The sequence below is a fragment of the Eptatretus burgeri genome, chromosome 8 (genome assembly GCF_056783735.1).
Source record: "Eptatretus burgeri isolate ZD-2024b chromosome 8, Ebu_testis_v1, whole genome shotgun sequence".
NCBI lineage: Eukaryota > Metazoa > Chordata > Myxini > Myxiniformes > Myxinidae > Eptatretus > Eptatretus burgeri.
In genome coordinates, this window is record NC_140968.1 from 8,766,269 (window position 1) to 8,783,300 (window position 17,032).

Sequence of the window (17,032 nt, forward strand, 5' to 3'; positions counted from 1 at the left end):
AGGAGAGCGTCCTCACAAATTCTCTGTCTGTGATAAAGATTTCTCTCGTAGCAGCAGTTTGAAAATACATATGAGGATCCATTCAGAAGAACGTCCTCACAGATGCTCCATTTGTGATAAAAGTTTCTCTCATCAAGACAATTTGAATCAGCACATGAGGATCCATACAGGAGAGCAGACAAAAAATCCACACAAAAAGAACAGACAAAAACACACAAACGAGAAAACGAAGCATCCTTTCAATACATCGGAATAAAAGAAGCCCCAGGTACAACACAAAAAATGCGTCGAATAATCGCCAAAGAGTTCCATCGCAGAATAAGATTAATTTTTAAGTCTTCCTTCTCTCCATTGAACAAAACCAAAGCAACAAACCAACTTGCAGTGCCGGCATTCCAATGTGACTGTGCAATTATAAACTGGCCACAATTGGAGATCAACAATTTTGACACCAAAACAAGGAAACATCCAACTATTCACAAGATGTTCGACAAAAACCAATACATACCGTGGTTGTATTTACCGAGACGGGAAGGAGGAGGTTGCGGAATGGAGCGAAACCAAGTGCACAGAACATCGTGTGTCAGACCAGCGGAGTCTGTGAAAAGCTCAACAGACTATCGTATAAGATTTGTACATGACCAAGAAAACAACAAACGAGGAAAGGGATCCTTATTCCATTTTGCAACAAACTTCAAAAAACAGGTGTAAATAATAGATAATACACAGGAAAACGAAACAGAAACAAAAACAGCCCCAATAATTGCAAAGAAAAAATTAAAAAAGAAATATCAGCAGATATACTTGGACAAATGGGAGTGATAAAAGAGCAGGAAGATTTAAAACGGAGCTTGACAGGACAGGGATTGACAAGGAAGGCTCAATGGAATGGCCAAGAAGAGGTGTAATGAATTGGGATGGAGAACGAGTCATCATAAATGCTCAAGATCAAGAACACCACACTGATGCCTTTCAGAAAATGTCGGGAAGTCTGGACATCACAAACCAAGCACTGCGTCTGGACATCGTGCTCAAACACAAAAAGGAAAAGTCAGCATTTTTCTTTGAGTTTTCAGTTCCCAATGGCATGCGAAATGACATCCCAATGACATGTTCTGTGAAACGAAGTCAAGAGGACCTCAAAAATGAAGTGAGCTGAAATTATACCAGTGATAGACGGAATGAAAATTATACCAGTGAGAGTCGGAGTGAGGGGAATAACAAGGAAAACCCTGACTGTGTACGTGAATATCACTGGGAATATCATTCCAAACAAGCTTCAAGTGGAGGCTGTCAGAGGTGGAGTGAAGATTTTGAAAAGAGTCCTTGGAACGAGGGTATGAGAAGGACATTTCACAATTTGTTTTATGAATCATGATCTTTCACCAAAAAGGAGGTGGAGATTTTGAGTTCTGGGAGAACTTCCACTCACCTTTTGAAATCCAAAGTAGATAACAACCAATGAGAGCCCAAAAAACTCAAACAAACAAACAAAGTAAATGAAAGAAGAAAAGTCCAGCAGTTTGAAAATTTACTCAGAAGTGTCAATCAAAAACTAAGGAAACAGAAGCAGACTGTTGCAATCCCTCCACCCCAGAAAATGATGAACGACTTTTGGAAAGGGATTGATGAAAACTGAAAAGAACACAACAAGAAGGTGGAACAGGTCCAAAACTTGGAAAAGAGAAGTAACATCAAGAGGATATTCCTCAAGTGATGATTGCCAAACAGAAAATTATGAAACACTCACCAAGATGCCAAAATTCAAAAGCCCTGGTCTGGATAGCATCCCACATTTCTGGTGTTCTTCACAATCGCTTCATTCGAGCATTGGATGAGCTCTCCCAAGAAGAAAAGGCAACAGATGAGTGGTCGTCCAATCCTGATCTTCCCTTCTGAGTGTTCAACTTGGAAAACACCATTTTAAGGATTGTTTTTGTCGTTGTGAGTGAGACAATCCTGATCAACTGTCTTTTGATATTCACTCATTCACGATGTCTTTTGCACCTGAGAAGGAGGATAACATTCTTTCAATCCTCAACTTATTTGTGTGCATGGAGAAAGAACTCGGACACCAAAAAGATCACAAAACAACATAACAAAGGGAACAACAGTGGAAAGGGGAACGTCATCAGCAGGGTGGAGTGGTAAAATAGACGGAGACTGACAGAAGGTATGCAGGTAACGATGAGGGGTCAGGGCCAACGTCAGGGGTGGACAAGTTGGACGCATTGGCAAAATGTTTGAAGTGGTGGGGGATTGTTTACTGCGTGGAGAAAATATCATGTTTTTGGATGTGTGATGACTTGAGATGGTGGTGAACAGGTGTCTTCAAGATGTGGAGGGAAGAATCAGATTGAAGACGGTGTTAAATGTGGTTCCACAGGTGTGGAAAAAATGAATGCAAGAGTGGAGGTAAGCAGTGGTTCTGGATTTTCGCAGTTTCACTCTGAAGGGGTTGCTGGAAGACTGCGTGCATCCTGCACATACCTCGGAGAGAAGAAGCATGGAGAGGGTGGAGGGTGCAGGACCAGAAATGAGTCGGAAGAAGATGGAGAGCACCAACCTGGTGGCTGTGGTGGAGTGATTGTCCCATCGCCTCAGCTTCATCGTGAGAAATTCCAATGATCTTGAAAGCCTTTATTTCCACGGCTTCAAGGAGAGCAAGATGGGAGCCACCCCAGACAGAAGAGCAGGACTCCATTAAGCTGTGGATGAAAGCCTTGCAGGTGGATAGGAGCTCGTCTAGTTTTGGAGGCCAATGATGAAATGTGGCTTGCCCAAGAGAGATCATGGCTCAGAGTGAGATCCAAGAGTTTGAGTGACTGAATCTCTTCAAGAGGGTTGATGAGAAAGTTGATGGGTTTGTGCTATGGTCATTGGGGAGAGAAAGGGGAAGAGGGAAAGATGTCGAACCAGTTTGTGATTTTTGGCAAGGTCAAAAGGGAGGGAAGAGCCTTCTGTCTGTCAGAAGGATGAGGGATGTCATGGCAGAGTGTGGAGATGTCAGCAAAGAGAAAATGAGAATTTTCCAGCGAGTTGGGGATATCATTGATGAAGATTAGTAATGAGATGGGGTTGCGAACACTGCATTGGGGGAAGTCCAGCTTTGACAGGGAGAGGAGAACAAAGAGTTCCATTGAGAGCCTCATGTTGGCTGCAAGCGTGGAGGAAGTCAGTCATCCATCAGCGGAGTGCGCAAACAGTTTGGAGAGCATGTGGGATGCCAGACCAGATTGAAAGATCAAGATATTCCCAGAAAGTCGGCTTTGATATGTCTGATATTGAAGGCCTCCAACTATTGAAAGAGTAAAAGCAGCATGTCCAAGTTGGAGTGACTTGGTCTGAATCCAAATTGATGATTTGAGATGAGGCTTTTGGATAAAGGGTGTGATTTTATGTCAACTGCGATGATGGATTCTATGGCATTGCTGATGTGTGGAAGAATTCGAAAATGCAGGATCCCGTGCTTTCACAAACTATGGCGAATGCCAGCTTGGAAGAAGAAAATATTTTAAAATGCTTTTCCAGGCCTCTTTTTTGGTTTTGGCTCAACTAATCTAAGTGCAGCCAAGTGAGATTTAGCTTTGAAATTCAGCAGTTTAAAAAAAATAAATGTATCAGGTGAAATCAGAACAACTTGTCTTGCTTCAACAGTTTATTGAGCATTGCAGGTGGAGAATGATGAAAAACCCCAAAGATAAAATGAAAACTCTGTCAAAATGCATTCCTTGATAATTTAGATAAACTTCAGGGAAATACTTTCACGTGTTCAATGTAAGATGCTGTTACCATTTACTATAGTTGAAGAGTTAAATCTATTAATGATGCAATCGACTCGTCATTGAACAATTTCGATTAACTATCTCCAGTAATTAATTCCTGTGTTCACCAAAAAAGACATGATGGTTTATGGACAAATGTACATTCCAATCATATTAATGATTGCAATTATTCTGCAGTTGAACAATAAAAAATATTGCAGTAAATCAACCAAGAACGGGAATAGTAAAATTCTTCTCCAATAAATGAGGGATGGAGAGCACCATGAGTCATGGTGAGTCATGACACGTGAGTGTTAACAGGCCATTGACACATGAGTGTTAAACAGCCATCACTTAAAAGGCCATTGACACACGTGAGTCATGACACTGCTTGTTTTTATTGAATATAACTAAATGCATCAGGTGGTATATTCAGACTCGGAACAAGCAATGTTATAATGCTGTGATAAATTTGTACAGTATTTTTGTCTCAATATGAACATTACAGTAATAACAGGCAAATAATCAATGACATTGAAGAAACATATCACGCCATAAGCGTGGTCAATTCAAACGTGCAATCCAACAAAGGAAACATATTTCACACTTGAAGTGGGATTGTGGAAGAAAAATAATTAATTCAATCTTGTGAAATGTAGAATATTCTGCACCAACAATTTTCTGTCATGTTAGGAAATGAACTGATGATACTCATTTTGTCTTGTGTGCTTTTAAATGCTTGTAAAGGTCTCATCTATTACAAAACATTGTAATTAACTAAAGTTATTTTGTCATCCTGTGTGGTGTTGTTCACCAAGAAGAATCATGGAAGTGTGTTTTAAAACCCACTCGCCCGTAGCTGGGCAGGTTGGAATGTTTGGCTGATCAGCTCGCAGCTGCAAAGCTCAGGGTCGTTGAGGTTGCCTGCCAATATACACCCCTATCTTGTCAAGTATTGTACCATGGGCCGCATGTCTCACAATGTTTCTTTGTCAGTTACCAATCCCTCTTCCTTTCGAGTTGAGAATACTGTGATCACGAAATACTGCATACAGCTGTGCATTATCAGACCACCCCACCTTTTTCCTTGAGGCTGGACTGTTCTCAGCTTTGGAAACATCTTAACACGCCATTGAGATGTCAGTGAGCTTTGAAAACAAGTACTGTTCTTTGTGTAACGCATGCCCCCTCCTTCACTCTTTTTATGCAAATAATTTTGCTCGAAAGATGATAGGTTTGTAAAACAGAACGGAGTGAAGGAAGTTCACAGCATCTCATCTTGGTGTTGATCTGTGTATTTGTTTCCGTGTACACGTAAATAAATGATTCAACTCTCACGAGAACTGGAGTGATGTTCAATTTCACTGAAGGTTCTGGTGATTTCCCCAAAGAAATTGACACAGTGAGTCTGGCTGGCAACATCCCAGGGGCGAGGTGTGTGGTGGGGGGGGGGGGCAGCGAGGTCAAAGTAATGTCGGCGGAGGTGATGCGGACACAGGTGGCCACCTGAAGCAGCAGGTAAGGGGACCGCAACAGATTCCCTTTCCTGACACTTTCGCTGTGTCCTGCATTCAATAAAGTCGTGTGCCTTGCCTCTGACCTAACTGGGTGATGCCACTCAGAGGAAAGTGAGTCAAGTCATTTCTTGGAAGCTTCGTGCTGCAACATCTGGATTAAAACCAGGTTGTGGTAATCTGTGCCTGAAAAGCTGAATTGTGGGAAATCCGTGCCAGGTTTGAATGTTTTTATCCGGGCATTCGAACATTCGAGGGGCTTGTCGAGCCGCTCCGCTGATTTTGAATCGCAGTACGAGCAACTGAAAGGTGCCTTCTGATTCTTAGTTGGTGCATAAGCGAGGTGCTGCATAAGGTTGATGCTCAATGCCCTGTGCCTTTGGGTCCGAAGGTGTTGATCAGTGCTGTAAACTTAGCGCTGTACGATCTGGAATCGAAGAACATCTGGTGGGTTATGTTAGGATCAGGGACCCTTTGCTTTAGGTATCCAGGATCATGAGGAGTGAAGAAGGACTTAAACATCATTTAGGTTTCAGGTTCCCTCTTTGCTGGTGGACGAATATATTTATTGCAACTTTAACTTTTAAGGATCATTTTTGGCTAATTTTTTTGGGGTGTTGGCTTCATGGTTGGGGTGGTGAGCTCTTTTTTTTGTGTTCATTGTCGAGGCTCGTATGAGAGCTATCACACAGAATGCACAACAAGGGGGGCAGGAGACAAGATGGGTGGAGAGGGCAGGACAAAACAATAGGGAACAAAGACATTAGATCTGTGGAAAGGAGAGGGATGGGATGCTTCAGATGTATTTGTGTGTTTTTCCACCATTATTCCTTTTTCTCCTTTTCCTGAACAGAATTCCCCATTCATAAATTGATCTGTGTCCAACAGGGCTGTTCAGAGGGAGTGAATTGACCTCTGAACTGTCCAGTCTGCTTTGATGATCATCCTTACCACACAGTGTCGAATGAAGAGCTCGTCTTGCTCGTGAAGGTTCGTGTCTAACTCTTTGTGGCATTTTTGGTCCGGACAAAGGCAGGGTTCCCACTGACCTGGAAAGTCAGGGAATTGAGGTTGGTCAGGGAAAGTCAGGGATTTTTTTTGTTGGTCAGGGAAATGTGTGATTTGTGCTGAATGATCTTGATTAGTACCCTTTACACCCAGTCAATTATTTTGTTCATGATAATAAAAGTTTTCTTTATTGCTTTTTTCATGAAAGTCAGAGCTGTACAGTTGCCAGTATCGACTTTATCTTTGTATTTCAGCTATGAGGAGTGTGCCCCATTCATTGACAGAAACAAAGATTTTACCACGTCTTTGTGTGATTTGAGGGGCGAAAGCTGTTTATAGATTGCAGTTGCATCCTTTCGTTAAGCTCAGGTGTTCAGTGTTTAATATAAATGACTTGTAACATGTATAAAGTACAGTTCAATAATCAGTCTGGAACTTCAGAACAGTTTATGTGCATTGTCAGCGACTAGTTCAGGTATGATGCTGGTGTCACAACAAAAGTACACTGTGAGAAATATTTTCTTCAAGAAGATATCAGCAATGCCAACCCTCCCGATTTCATCGGGAGGCTTCCGAAAATTCACCCAAACTCCCGCCCTTACGATCACTATCCTTATCCTCCCGAAATTTTGATATTTTTGCACTGTTCACTAATCAGAATGTACTAGTATGAGAATTGAATGAAAAGCATAGTCTGCTACGTATAGCATGTGGTAACTCCATAACGTTCGCTGCTTCCAAATTGTACGTAAAAAATTGCAAATTCAAATGAGGAGCAGCGAAACATTGGGTCTGGATCTCGCTTATGCGATCATGCACTGAGATTTAGTGCATGCGGTATGTGTGCAATACAGTGCATGCGGTATGTATGCACAGTGTATATGCATGCGATACGCTCACTGCATGCAGCTGGGCCCCGTACCAGCCCGGCGGTCGCGACCACCGTGCGGTGTTTAATTTAACAGCCGCTAGAGTTCTACGAGTCGCGCTGCAGCTGTGGAACATCGACTTCGAAGTTACCGATGCTTCAAGCCCTCGATGTTGATTACGAAATGGCAGAAAAGAAGCTTACGAAGACCAAGAAATGGTCTCAGAAGTACAAGATCGAATACATTCTCCAATACCCGTGTATTCGAAAGTCTGAAAGAGGAATTCATCATGCGTATTGTACAGTATGCAGCGTTGATATTTCAGTTGAGCACGGAGGTCGCGATGATATTCGGAAGCACGTTGGAAGCAAACGGCACACAGACATTGCAAAGGAGAGATCTTCGAGCACGAGTACCGGTACACTTCTGAATTATTTCACCAAACAAGGGACAAGCGAGGAAGAGGATGTTACCCGAGCGGAACTTCTCTTTAGTGGATTTATTGTGGAACATAACTTGCCCATATCAGTCTCAGATCATGCTGGACCTCTATTTCAAAAGATGTTTCCAGATTCAAAAGTTGCTTCAAAGTATGGATGTGCAAGAACAAAAACTTGCAAGATGTGCAAGATGTGCAAGAACAAAAAAAATAAAAAATGAAAAAAACAAGAACAAAAAGCAAGAAAAAAAAAGAAAAAAAAAAAGAAAAAAAAAAAAAAAGAACAAGAACAAAGAAGAAAAAAAGAACACTGGTCAACAATTTTTTACTTTCTGAATGTTGTCTAGATTTCTACAAGTGAATTAGGGTATTCTGGCACTGCTGAATCAGGAAATGGCATCCGTTTCTCTCCATCAGGTCAGGTTTTTGTGCTAAGTTGATTTGAAAAAATCAGATCTTGTGACAAAATCAATTACATTTTTGTGGCATTATCAGCTGATTTTTGTCAACACATATCATCCTAAACATGTTTTTAAGAAAAAAAAATGTTTTGCCAACAACATTTATTGATTACATGATAGAAACATCGATTACTGTCATCTGAATGGTGGGCATTGATAAAGGTAAGTACAAGTAAATTGCATGTTGCGTCACCACTGTTCAAACTTCAGGGCTTGAACTTCCGTTTCTTCGAACTCCTGGAATGTTCAGCGGCAGGGAGGTCTCTCTTCAGATTCCAACAGTAGTCAGCCATCATGACTGCGTCCCAGCGACCCTGATACCTGGTCTCCATCTCCTTCATGTCCTGATGGAATCTCTCCCCCTGCTCGTCACTCATTGAACCCAGGTTCTCAGGAAACCGGTTCATATGTGAAAATAGGTAGTGCATCTTGATGCTCATGTTGCAGCCCAGGTTTCTGAAAGCAGTCAGCATGTTGTTGACAAGTTCTGCGTAGTTTCTGGCCTTATTTTTGCCAAGAAAGTTCTTCACTACCAAAACAAATGTCTTCCACGCTTCCAGTTCCACTTCGTTCATTGAGTTTTTGAACTCTGGATCTCTGATGAGCTGACGGATCTGAGAACCATCAAAGATGCCAACTTTCAACTTCTCCATGGTCAATCCTGGAAAAGCCTGGCACAAGTAAGTGAAGCAGTCACCATCTTTGTCCAGAGCCTTGGTGAACTGCTTGATTAAGCCGAGCTTGATGTGCAGCGGTGGGAAGAGTATTCTGTCTCTGTCCACCAGAGGGTCGTTGATGACGTTCCTTTCTTTGCATGGCACCAATTCCTCCCGCACAGGCCAGTCCTTCTTCGTGTAATGCTGAGCACGGTCCCTACTATCCCACATGCACAGAAAACATGGGTACTTGGTGAAGCCAGACTGTTGTCCCAACAAAAAGTTCACCATCTTCAGGTCAACACAAATAAACCACTTATGCTGATCATAACCAATTTTCTCCAGCACGTACTTCACCGCTTCATACTTCTCCTTCAGTGTAGTCGAGTGAGCGATGGGTACAGAGGCAAACTGGTTGCCGTTGTGTAGCAGAACACATTTCAGTGATCGCTTGCTGCTGTCAATGAACAGTCTCCAATCTTTGGGTTCGTACTGTGGCACTCCAAGCTTGAGCAGAAGCGCATGTCATAAATTGGCGCATGTAGGTATTGTACATTCTTCAGAGTTCGTTATTTCAAGAAATACAACTTTTTTGTATCACATTATTACAAAATCTGCCCCATTAACTTTAGTTTTGATCCATGAACTTTATGCTTTGCCTCACCAATTTTTGGAAGATTTTGAGGTTTTATGACTTCAAACTGATCCCTTTTCGACATAATCACCTAGAACTATCGTACCTGAATACTTCTTGTCATTAAAATAATTATTTCCAATTAAAACAATTATTTGACATGACATTTTACCCCCACCAACTTCTTCTAAAATGCTCCACACATGCGTACATGTGAACAAAAATGTAAAAAACGACATGTGGCCATATCTCAAAAACTTGACCTGATTGAACAAAACTAATGTGAGTTTTGGATTCAGCGCATCAGATTCGTCCTAAATCAGCTTAAAAAATGCAGACAACAAATTTGTTGTTGACCAGTGTAATTGGTGAGTTGTCAAATGTTACTGCTTCATCTATTGCCGATATTGCTAGACTAGCTCCATTTAGCCTAGCTACAGACGGTAGCAATGACAGTGGTGAGGCCCAGCTATATCCTGTCCTGATTTCGTACTATGACAACAGTGCTGGGATTGTGAAGCAAGGTTTGCTAAGTTTGCCTGCGTGCAAACAAGATTCCACTGGAGAAAACATTTTCAAACTGCTTGATCATGAGTTCAGTGACAGGAAAATTCCGTGGGAAATTGTGTTTCCTTTTGTGCTGATAATGCCTCTGTCATGGTGGGCAAGCACAAAGGAGTCGCTGCTTATATCCACAAACAAAATCCAGAGTGCTACATCATGGGATGCCCTTGCCATATGATGCACAATACGGCCAAGAAGGCGGCTCAGGCCTTACCCATTGAATTAGATGACTTTCTCATCGATATTTACTACTACTTGGACAAAAGTAGTAAACGCGTCAAAGGAGTGAAAGCACTGCAAGAACTCTGTGATGCCCCGACACACAAGATTCTGAAGCATGTCGCAACAAGGTGGCTGTCCCTTGGTCAGTGCCTCGACAGGCTGATTGAACAGTGGGAGCCACTTCGCCTCTTCTTCAAAGAAGAAGTACGAAGAAAAATGCAACCAACTGTAGCCAAGACTCCAACAACGAGCAAGAAGGACGGCACTGTATCTACTGCCAGTACTGGCACTGTAGGATCAAGCACTCGTGGAGCAGCATTCACCACTACCACTGCAGTATCTGCTGCGAAGAAGACAGCAGGGACAGCACCAAAACCAATGCTGAGAGCAGGTAGCATCACCGGCCCTTCATCACGTTCATCCACAAAGCAGATTCCTTCAGAGTCGAGAAAGACTGTGATAGTCCCATCTACAGGCAAAGAAGGACCCAAGTTAAGTTCTGCTTTTGCCAAATCACTTGATAGAAGCTCAGCAAAACCTTCGAATCAGAGGTCTTCTTCCTTGGCTGCACCTACCTCAAGCTCTCTCCTCAAACGTAAAATTGGATCTGGTACTACGAGTCTGACCTCTTCTGCTGGCAGTAAACGCAAGTGTGATCGCCCTGCGGCTAAGTGTACTACGAGTTCTACAACTAAAAGCGCATCTTCCTCAAACACTGTGCAGGAATCTAGAGAAAAACGTGTCAACAGGATGTTCTTGTCTCCACAAACAAAACTCTATTGTTTCTTCCTTCGATATGCTAACAAGCTTTTTGAGAAGGGGAATCTTCTGCTCCAAAGAGACGTACCCTGTATTCATCTCCTGCACGGAGAATTGAATGGTCTTCTGAAAGATATCTTCGTATGGTTTTTGAAACCATCGGTGTCATCGGTTGCTCTGGTAAATGTACCCTTCTCTGACAGAAATCATCAGAAGAATGATGAGGACCTCATGATTGGGAACGATGCCAAACTGTATATAAGGGAACAAAGGAGTCTCAAGAAATCCACCTTCACTCTGAGTGAGTCAGACATCCAAGGTTTCTTCAGTGCAGTTCGCTCATATTATGTGAAAGCCTGCAATTATATCTTCAAAACCTGGCCGCTAGATGATGAATTAGCCAAGCATGCTCAGGTGCTGGATGTTAAGCTACACCAAGAAGTGGGGTTTGACTGTGTGGAGTTTTTCATCAAGAAATTCCCCTGTCTGTTCAGTGGCGGTGATAGTGACATAGACAGTCTTGAGAGTGAATTCGCTCACTACCAAGCAGACGCCTCCATAGCTACAATTGCTACTGAGACAGTGAGAGTGGATGAGCAGTGGCATCGGATTTCACAGCTCACAGATCCCTGCACTGGTGCCAAGAAGTATCCTAATTTGAGCAAAGTGATGAAGGGAATCTTGGTCATTCCTCATTCGAACGCATCATGTGAGCGGGCACTCAGTCTTGTACGGAAGAATCATACTGAATTTCGTCCCAATTTGAGTGTCAAAACCCTGGAAGCTCTCTTAATTGAAAAACTAGCTCATAGCACCCCTTGCTACCAGAGAGAATACAGCAAAGACATAATCAGAAGGGCTAAAAGAGCCACACAGCTGTCACTCAGCAAAGCTGCCATGGAAAAAGCAAGCAGCAGTAGTACCAGCCAGTAAGGTAAGAAAAATATTGCTTCTTTTGTGCTTTTTGTTAATCTTTGATTGTCCCCTAACTTACTAATATTAACATACACGTAACATTAAAAAGTGCACAATTTTCCCCTTTTTTTGTTCAAAAAGTGGGAATTCTTAACATGTTAAATGCTCCAAAATAGGGCTCAGAGGGCACTAGAGAGCGTCTAGAACCCCAGAGCTTCCAGGGCCCTAAGGCGGGCCCTGGACCCCGGCGCAAGGGTCGAGCGCTCCGCGCTCGAGATGTGCGCTTCGCGCACATTATTTGGTGTCGGTTGAAAATCCTCCCTAATTCTGATTTCCAAAAGTTGGCATCTCTGAGATATGGTATATTTCTTAAATATATGGTGTGTTCACGATATTTTGATTCAGCCTTAATGGGTCGTGCTTCTGCTGACTGTGTACTTGGCAGTTTTAAAGAAGCTCTAAAGGAGGTGCCATTAGGCAAGTTAATGCAAGTATCTATGGATGGACCAGCCGTAAATTGGAAGTTTATTTATCTCCTCATCGCAGATCTTGAAGAAGATCAAATAAAACTTATTGAAATGGGATCATGTGGCTTGTACATCATTCATGGTGCTTTTCAGACGGGCCATAAAGCAAGTGGATGGAATGTAAATGGTTATTTTCGGGCTATGTATCACCTGTTTAAAGATAGTCCGGCTCGGCGTGCAGTATATACAGAGGTTACTGTCAGCAAAACTTTTCCAAAGAAATTCTGGACTGTGAGATGGATTGAAAATGTTGCAGTTGTTGAACGAGCACTTGAACTTCTACCTAATGTCAAAAAGTTTGCAGACAGTGCCATGAAATCTCAGACATCATGTGCTACAATCACTAGCGCCACTGTAAGAACACTTTCTCGAGACAAGCTGGCTGCAGCAAAAATATCGTTCTTTGCATCAGTGGCTGCCCAGTGTGAGTCCTTTCTGAAGAAATACCAGACACGGGCACCACTTGCCCATATCTTTATGACGAAATTGGACAGTTGTTGCATACACTCATGAAATGTGTTGTCAAGAAGTCTATTCTGGAGAAGGCAGAAAGTTTATCACAGTTGGTAAAGATAGATGTTACCAAAAAAGACACCAGATGTAACTCCAAGGAAGTGGATGTTGGAGTGGCTGCAACCAAATCTCTGACAGAAGTGAAGTTGTCTGATGCAGAGAGAATGAGTTTCAGGATGGAATGTCTTGAATTTTTGTCATCAATGGTTGCAAAAATTATCGAGAGAAGTCCTCTAAAATATGCCGTTTTCCGTGCAATATTATGCTTGGTACCAAGCACAGTGTGCAGCGTTCGAGTCTTAGCTGAGAAAAGAATGAAGAACTTGGCACAAATTATGTATGAGAAGGACAACATCACTGCAGTTACTGCTGACAAATGTAAAAGTCAGTTTTCTGACCTCTGTGAAAAGGCTTCTAGTAACCTGCATACAAAGTTTTCATCATTCTCTTCTCGCCGTGACAGACGAGATGCTTTCTACTATGACATAATTGGCCAGGATATCGAATTTGTTGAGTTATTTTCTGTTGTGTGCCTGGTGCTAACACTGTCACATGGCAATGCAAGTGTTGAAAGTGGCCTTTCGGTGAATTCTGTTCTGCTTGTGGAGAACTTACATGAGGATTCACTCATTGCACAACGTACTTTTTTTTGATGCTGTGCAGGCAGAAGGTGGAGTCACCTCTGTGAACATTGATAAGCCACTATTGATGTATGTCAGGGGTTCTCATGCCAGGTTTCAAGCAGCACTGGAATGTAAACGTAAAGCCACAAGTGAGCTTGATCAAAAGACTGCAGCTAAAAAGAAAGCATGTGACCAGATAAAAGTGCTTCAGACTAAAAAGGCAAAATTTATGGAAGAAGCAGCAACTGAATCTCAGAAGGTTGATATGGAAATAGCAGAACTACAGAAACTAAAGAAGTAACAAACTGACATTTCACTTAATGTAAGCAACTGTCCATACTGTATATGTTAACTATTGTAATAACATTACTCAAACAATTCACATTTGTTTCCTTAATTGCTGGTTTTTGCCGACCATATAATTCCTCGCTCCACACGCTGCTTGATGTTCTTGACATTTTCGCAATGCTAGTATATAACATCTCGACTGTTGCTGCAACTTCCCATGTAACATTTGAGTAATTAAACTTCTGCGGCGGTGAGCGTACCTGCATCCGCAGGGAATGGTACAGGAGTACCCACCTTACCGTAGAAGTTCAACAAACGGTCCTTTTTAGGACCAGATTCTTGTAGAAAAATGTACAATATAGTAATCTGTTAGTCATTTTTGCAATATCATCGGGTGTTCTCGGTTGTCTGCAATGTCACATTAACAATATTGTGACGTCCACGGGACTTGAACAGTCCCGCCAACGTCGAATGAGCCGAAACGTTGGAGGCAGTTTATTTGTTTATAACCCAAACATGGCGGTTCTAATCGCTCTACCGCAAACGGGACGAGGAAGGTGGCACGAGTCACTTTTCACCGAGTTGATGATGTTTATTCGTTTTTACTATTACCAGAAATAACAAGACTCTGCAAGAAGTGGCAAATCCGGGGCGATTCGACGGGATGGTGTGGGATCGGGCGTGGGGAAAAACACAGACAATTCCAATGAATATACAGTTCTCAATTCCTCTAAGGCGCCAAGCACGCACACACACACACACACACACACACACACACACACACACACACACACACACACACACACACACACACACACACACACACACAAAACGTAGCTATTTCTGGTGGTCAGGCTGGACCGTGGTGTGGACGCAACTGTCCCTGGATCGGCGTCGGACGAGCCGGCCTTGCTCTCGTCAGGGGGGGGCAGGAGAAACCATGGTGCTGTCGACCTCCTGGTCCTGGCCCAAGTCTGCCCACAGCCGCCAGGGAACCAGCTCCGGCGCCAAGCCGCGAGCAGGAGAGGGAGGCAGGTCCGCCCGCCGTTCGACCCCGTACTCGGAGTCAGCAGAACCCCAGAGCCAACCAAGGTGAGGCGCAAGGCTCCAGGACACGATCAAGATCACGATCGACTCAGCACAACAACAAGGACACTCTCTGCCGCCACAGCTTCCACACCAAAAAAAACACGATCTTTTTGTTGTAATCTTCTTCCTCTTCCTTTTCGACCCCGAACAGAACCTTTTTATCCTTCTGTCCTCGTCACTTCAATCGAGCCGTTTATTGGCCCACCGCCATCGCCTTCCGCCAATCATGATCACGGGGCGGAGCCATCCGCTGCACTGTCCTGTGATGTCACGGCCAGTCTCCAGAGAATACCAAAAAGGGGTTTACGCAGACACACTTACCCTATCCCGTGTCCCTATCTAATTACGTGACAATTATCATTTCCCCCCTTGAAGAAATGAACATTTACTGGACAACTTATCACCACTGAATTGCTACTTATTACATCGAGATCCTGGTAAACTCGAACAGCATGGCATACCTAATTAAACATCCTAATTACCCTTTGAATGCATATCCCCCCCTCAAACGTAACAACATCAATGTTTCGTTGTTATTTTGCAAGATTTAGATGTTCTCAGTGTTGCTAATTTTTTTCTGATATAATTCTGATCTCGTCATGGTACCTGGCACGTTTGACATTAGTATGATTTGTGTTTTGTAAGTTTTATATTAATAAAAAAAATTAAAATGCCAGTACTTGCTGGGAAAGTGCACTTTCTGGACCATTTTCAAAAAGACCGAAGTTGACGCCCAAATGAAGAATCAGTTTAATTTCCCAACAAAAATGGAATTCAGAAGTTGTCCAAAGCACGCCGATATATTTTAAGATTCAAATAAATTTTGAAGCGGACATAATTTTCTGCGAGTATTGGGATTTTAAAAAGAAGAAAAGAATTGAAAATGATTGCATGTACACCATGAATAAATCAAAATGGTGATGGAAAGGAGTCGGTGTCGTGGAGGAGGGCCGACTAAAATAACTCTATAAATTTTTACGTTTGAAAAGGTCTGGAATCTTTGCCAACACAGTCAGGGAAAGTTAGGGAATGTCAGGGAATTTCATTTTTCAGATTGAGTGGGAACCATGAAAGGGTTGATCTCCGAAAGGCCATCTTTCTCTCTCTTCGAACTGCGGACAGCACTGTCCTTCCTGGTGATTCCAGCAGTTTCATGAAATAACATTGGTGCTTCGTCAGTGGGACGTTTGGTCACAAGTGAGGAGTCCCTCAGATGGACCTTGTGCTGGGTGTCCCTTCTGATAGCATTAGTTTGGAGAAACAAAACATCTTTCGATGTATTTCATGAGGAGTTGGCAAGTTATTTCCAGCACTGAACAAATTACAACAACCTGCCTTTACAAACTCCAATCACATCAGGCTTTCCCAACCGCTTCCTGAAAGACTTGGCCCAATCTTACATGTTCTGAGCCCTTGACCTCTTACTCGGAGACATGGTATCCGAGCAACTGGCTCACCAAGATGAAGAAAAAGAAGAAGAATTTCTGAAATTGACGTCCAATTTCCACAATTCACACACATCTTGACACTGGTATTCTGTCCATTGATATTTTTCTTTTACAACATCTGTTGTGTGTTGATTTTACCTCTTCTTTCGAGGATCTCTCAATCAGAGTGAAGATGAAGAGAGTGATGATAGTGATGGGTCTGAGTCGAATGAGGACGAGCTCACTGTGAAGCATAAAGTGTTGAGAAAGATATTGGATTACCTTCACACAAGGCCTGGTGTTGGCTTGATGGGTAAGGTGGCTGGCTTGAGATCTTCAGTTCATGAGATGGAGCTTGTCTCATCCCTGGTCTCTTTCGGCTTCTCGTTTTACACCTCATTAGAATGTACTAACTCTGCACTCAACACATTTGATCTTTTATGGTTTCCCATTTGCCGAATGCTGATTGTCCTGTTGTTTGAGACTCCCAATCGACATCACCCAATTCTCTCCTCATCCTGAAAGTATGCCTTCCTGAAATCTAATAGCCTTACGCCACTATCCTGAACTCTAACCCTGAACAGAATCTTTGCACACACAATGTTTTGGTCACTTGCCTGTTAGCAATCCTGGACCAAAACAAAGAAATCCTCATCGACTCTTCCCTTTCCCTGTTCCTGGACCCAATCTATCCCTGGCAAGTTAAAATCCCCCATAATCAATACTCTTCCCTCACCACATGCGCTTCTGAATACTTCAT

The 17,032-nt window shown here is 42.7% G+C and overlaps 1 protein-coding gene across 1 annotated transcript in view; it reads left to right on the forward strand.

Annotated features, from left to right (window-relative positions):
* Positions 1-17,032, forward strand: part of LOC147021051 (uncharacterized) — a 166,040-nt gene that overhangs the window by 15,741 nt on the left and 133,267 nt on the right. Inside the window, exon 4 of the mRNA XM_085893634.1 lies at positions 1-47. This exon is cut by the window's left edge and continues 1,087 nt beyond it. Within this exon, the coding sequence (XP_085749760.1) occupies positions 1-47 (47 nt within the window). The remainder of the gene's footprint in view (positions 48-17,032) is intronic.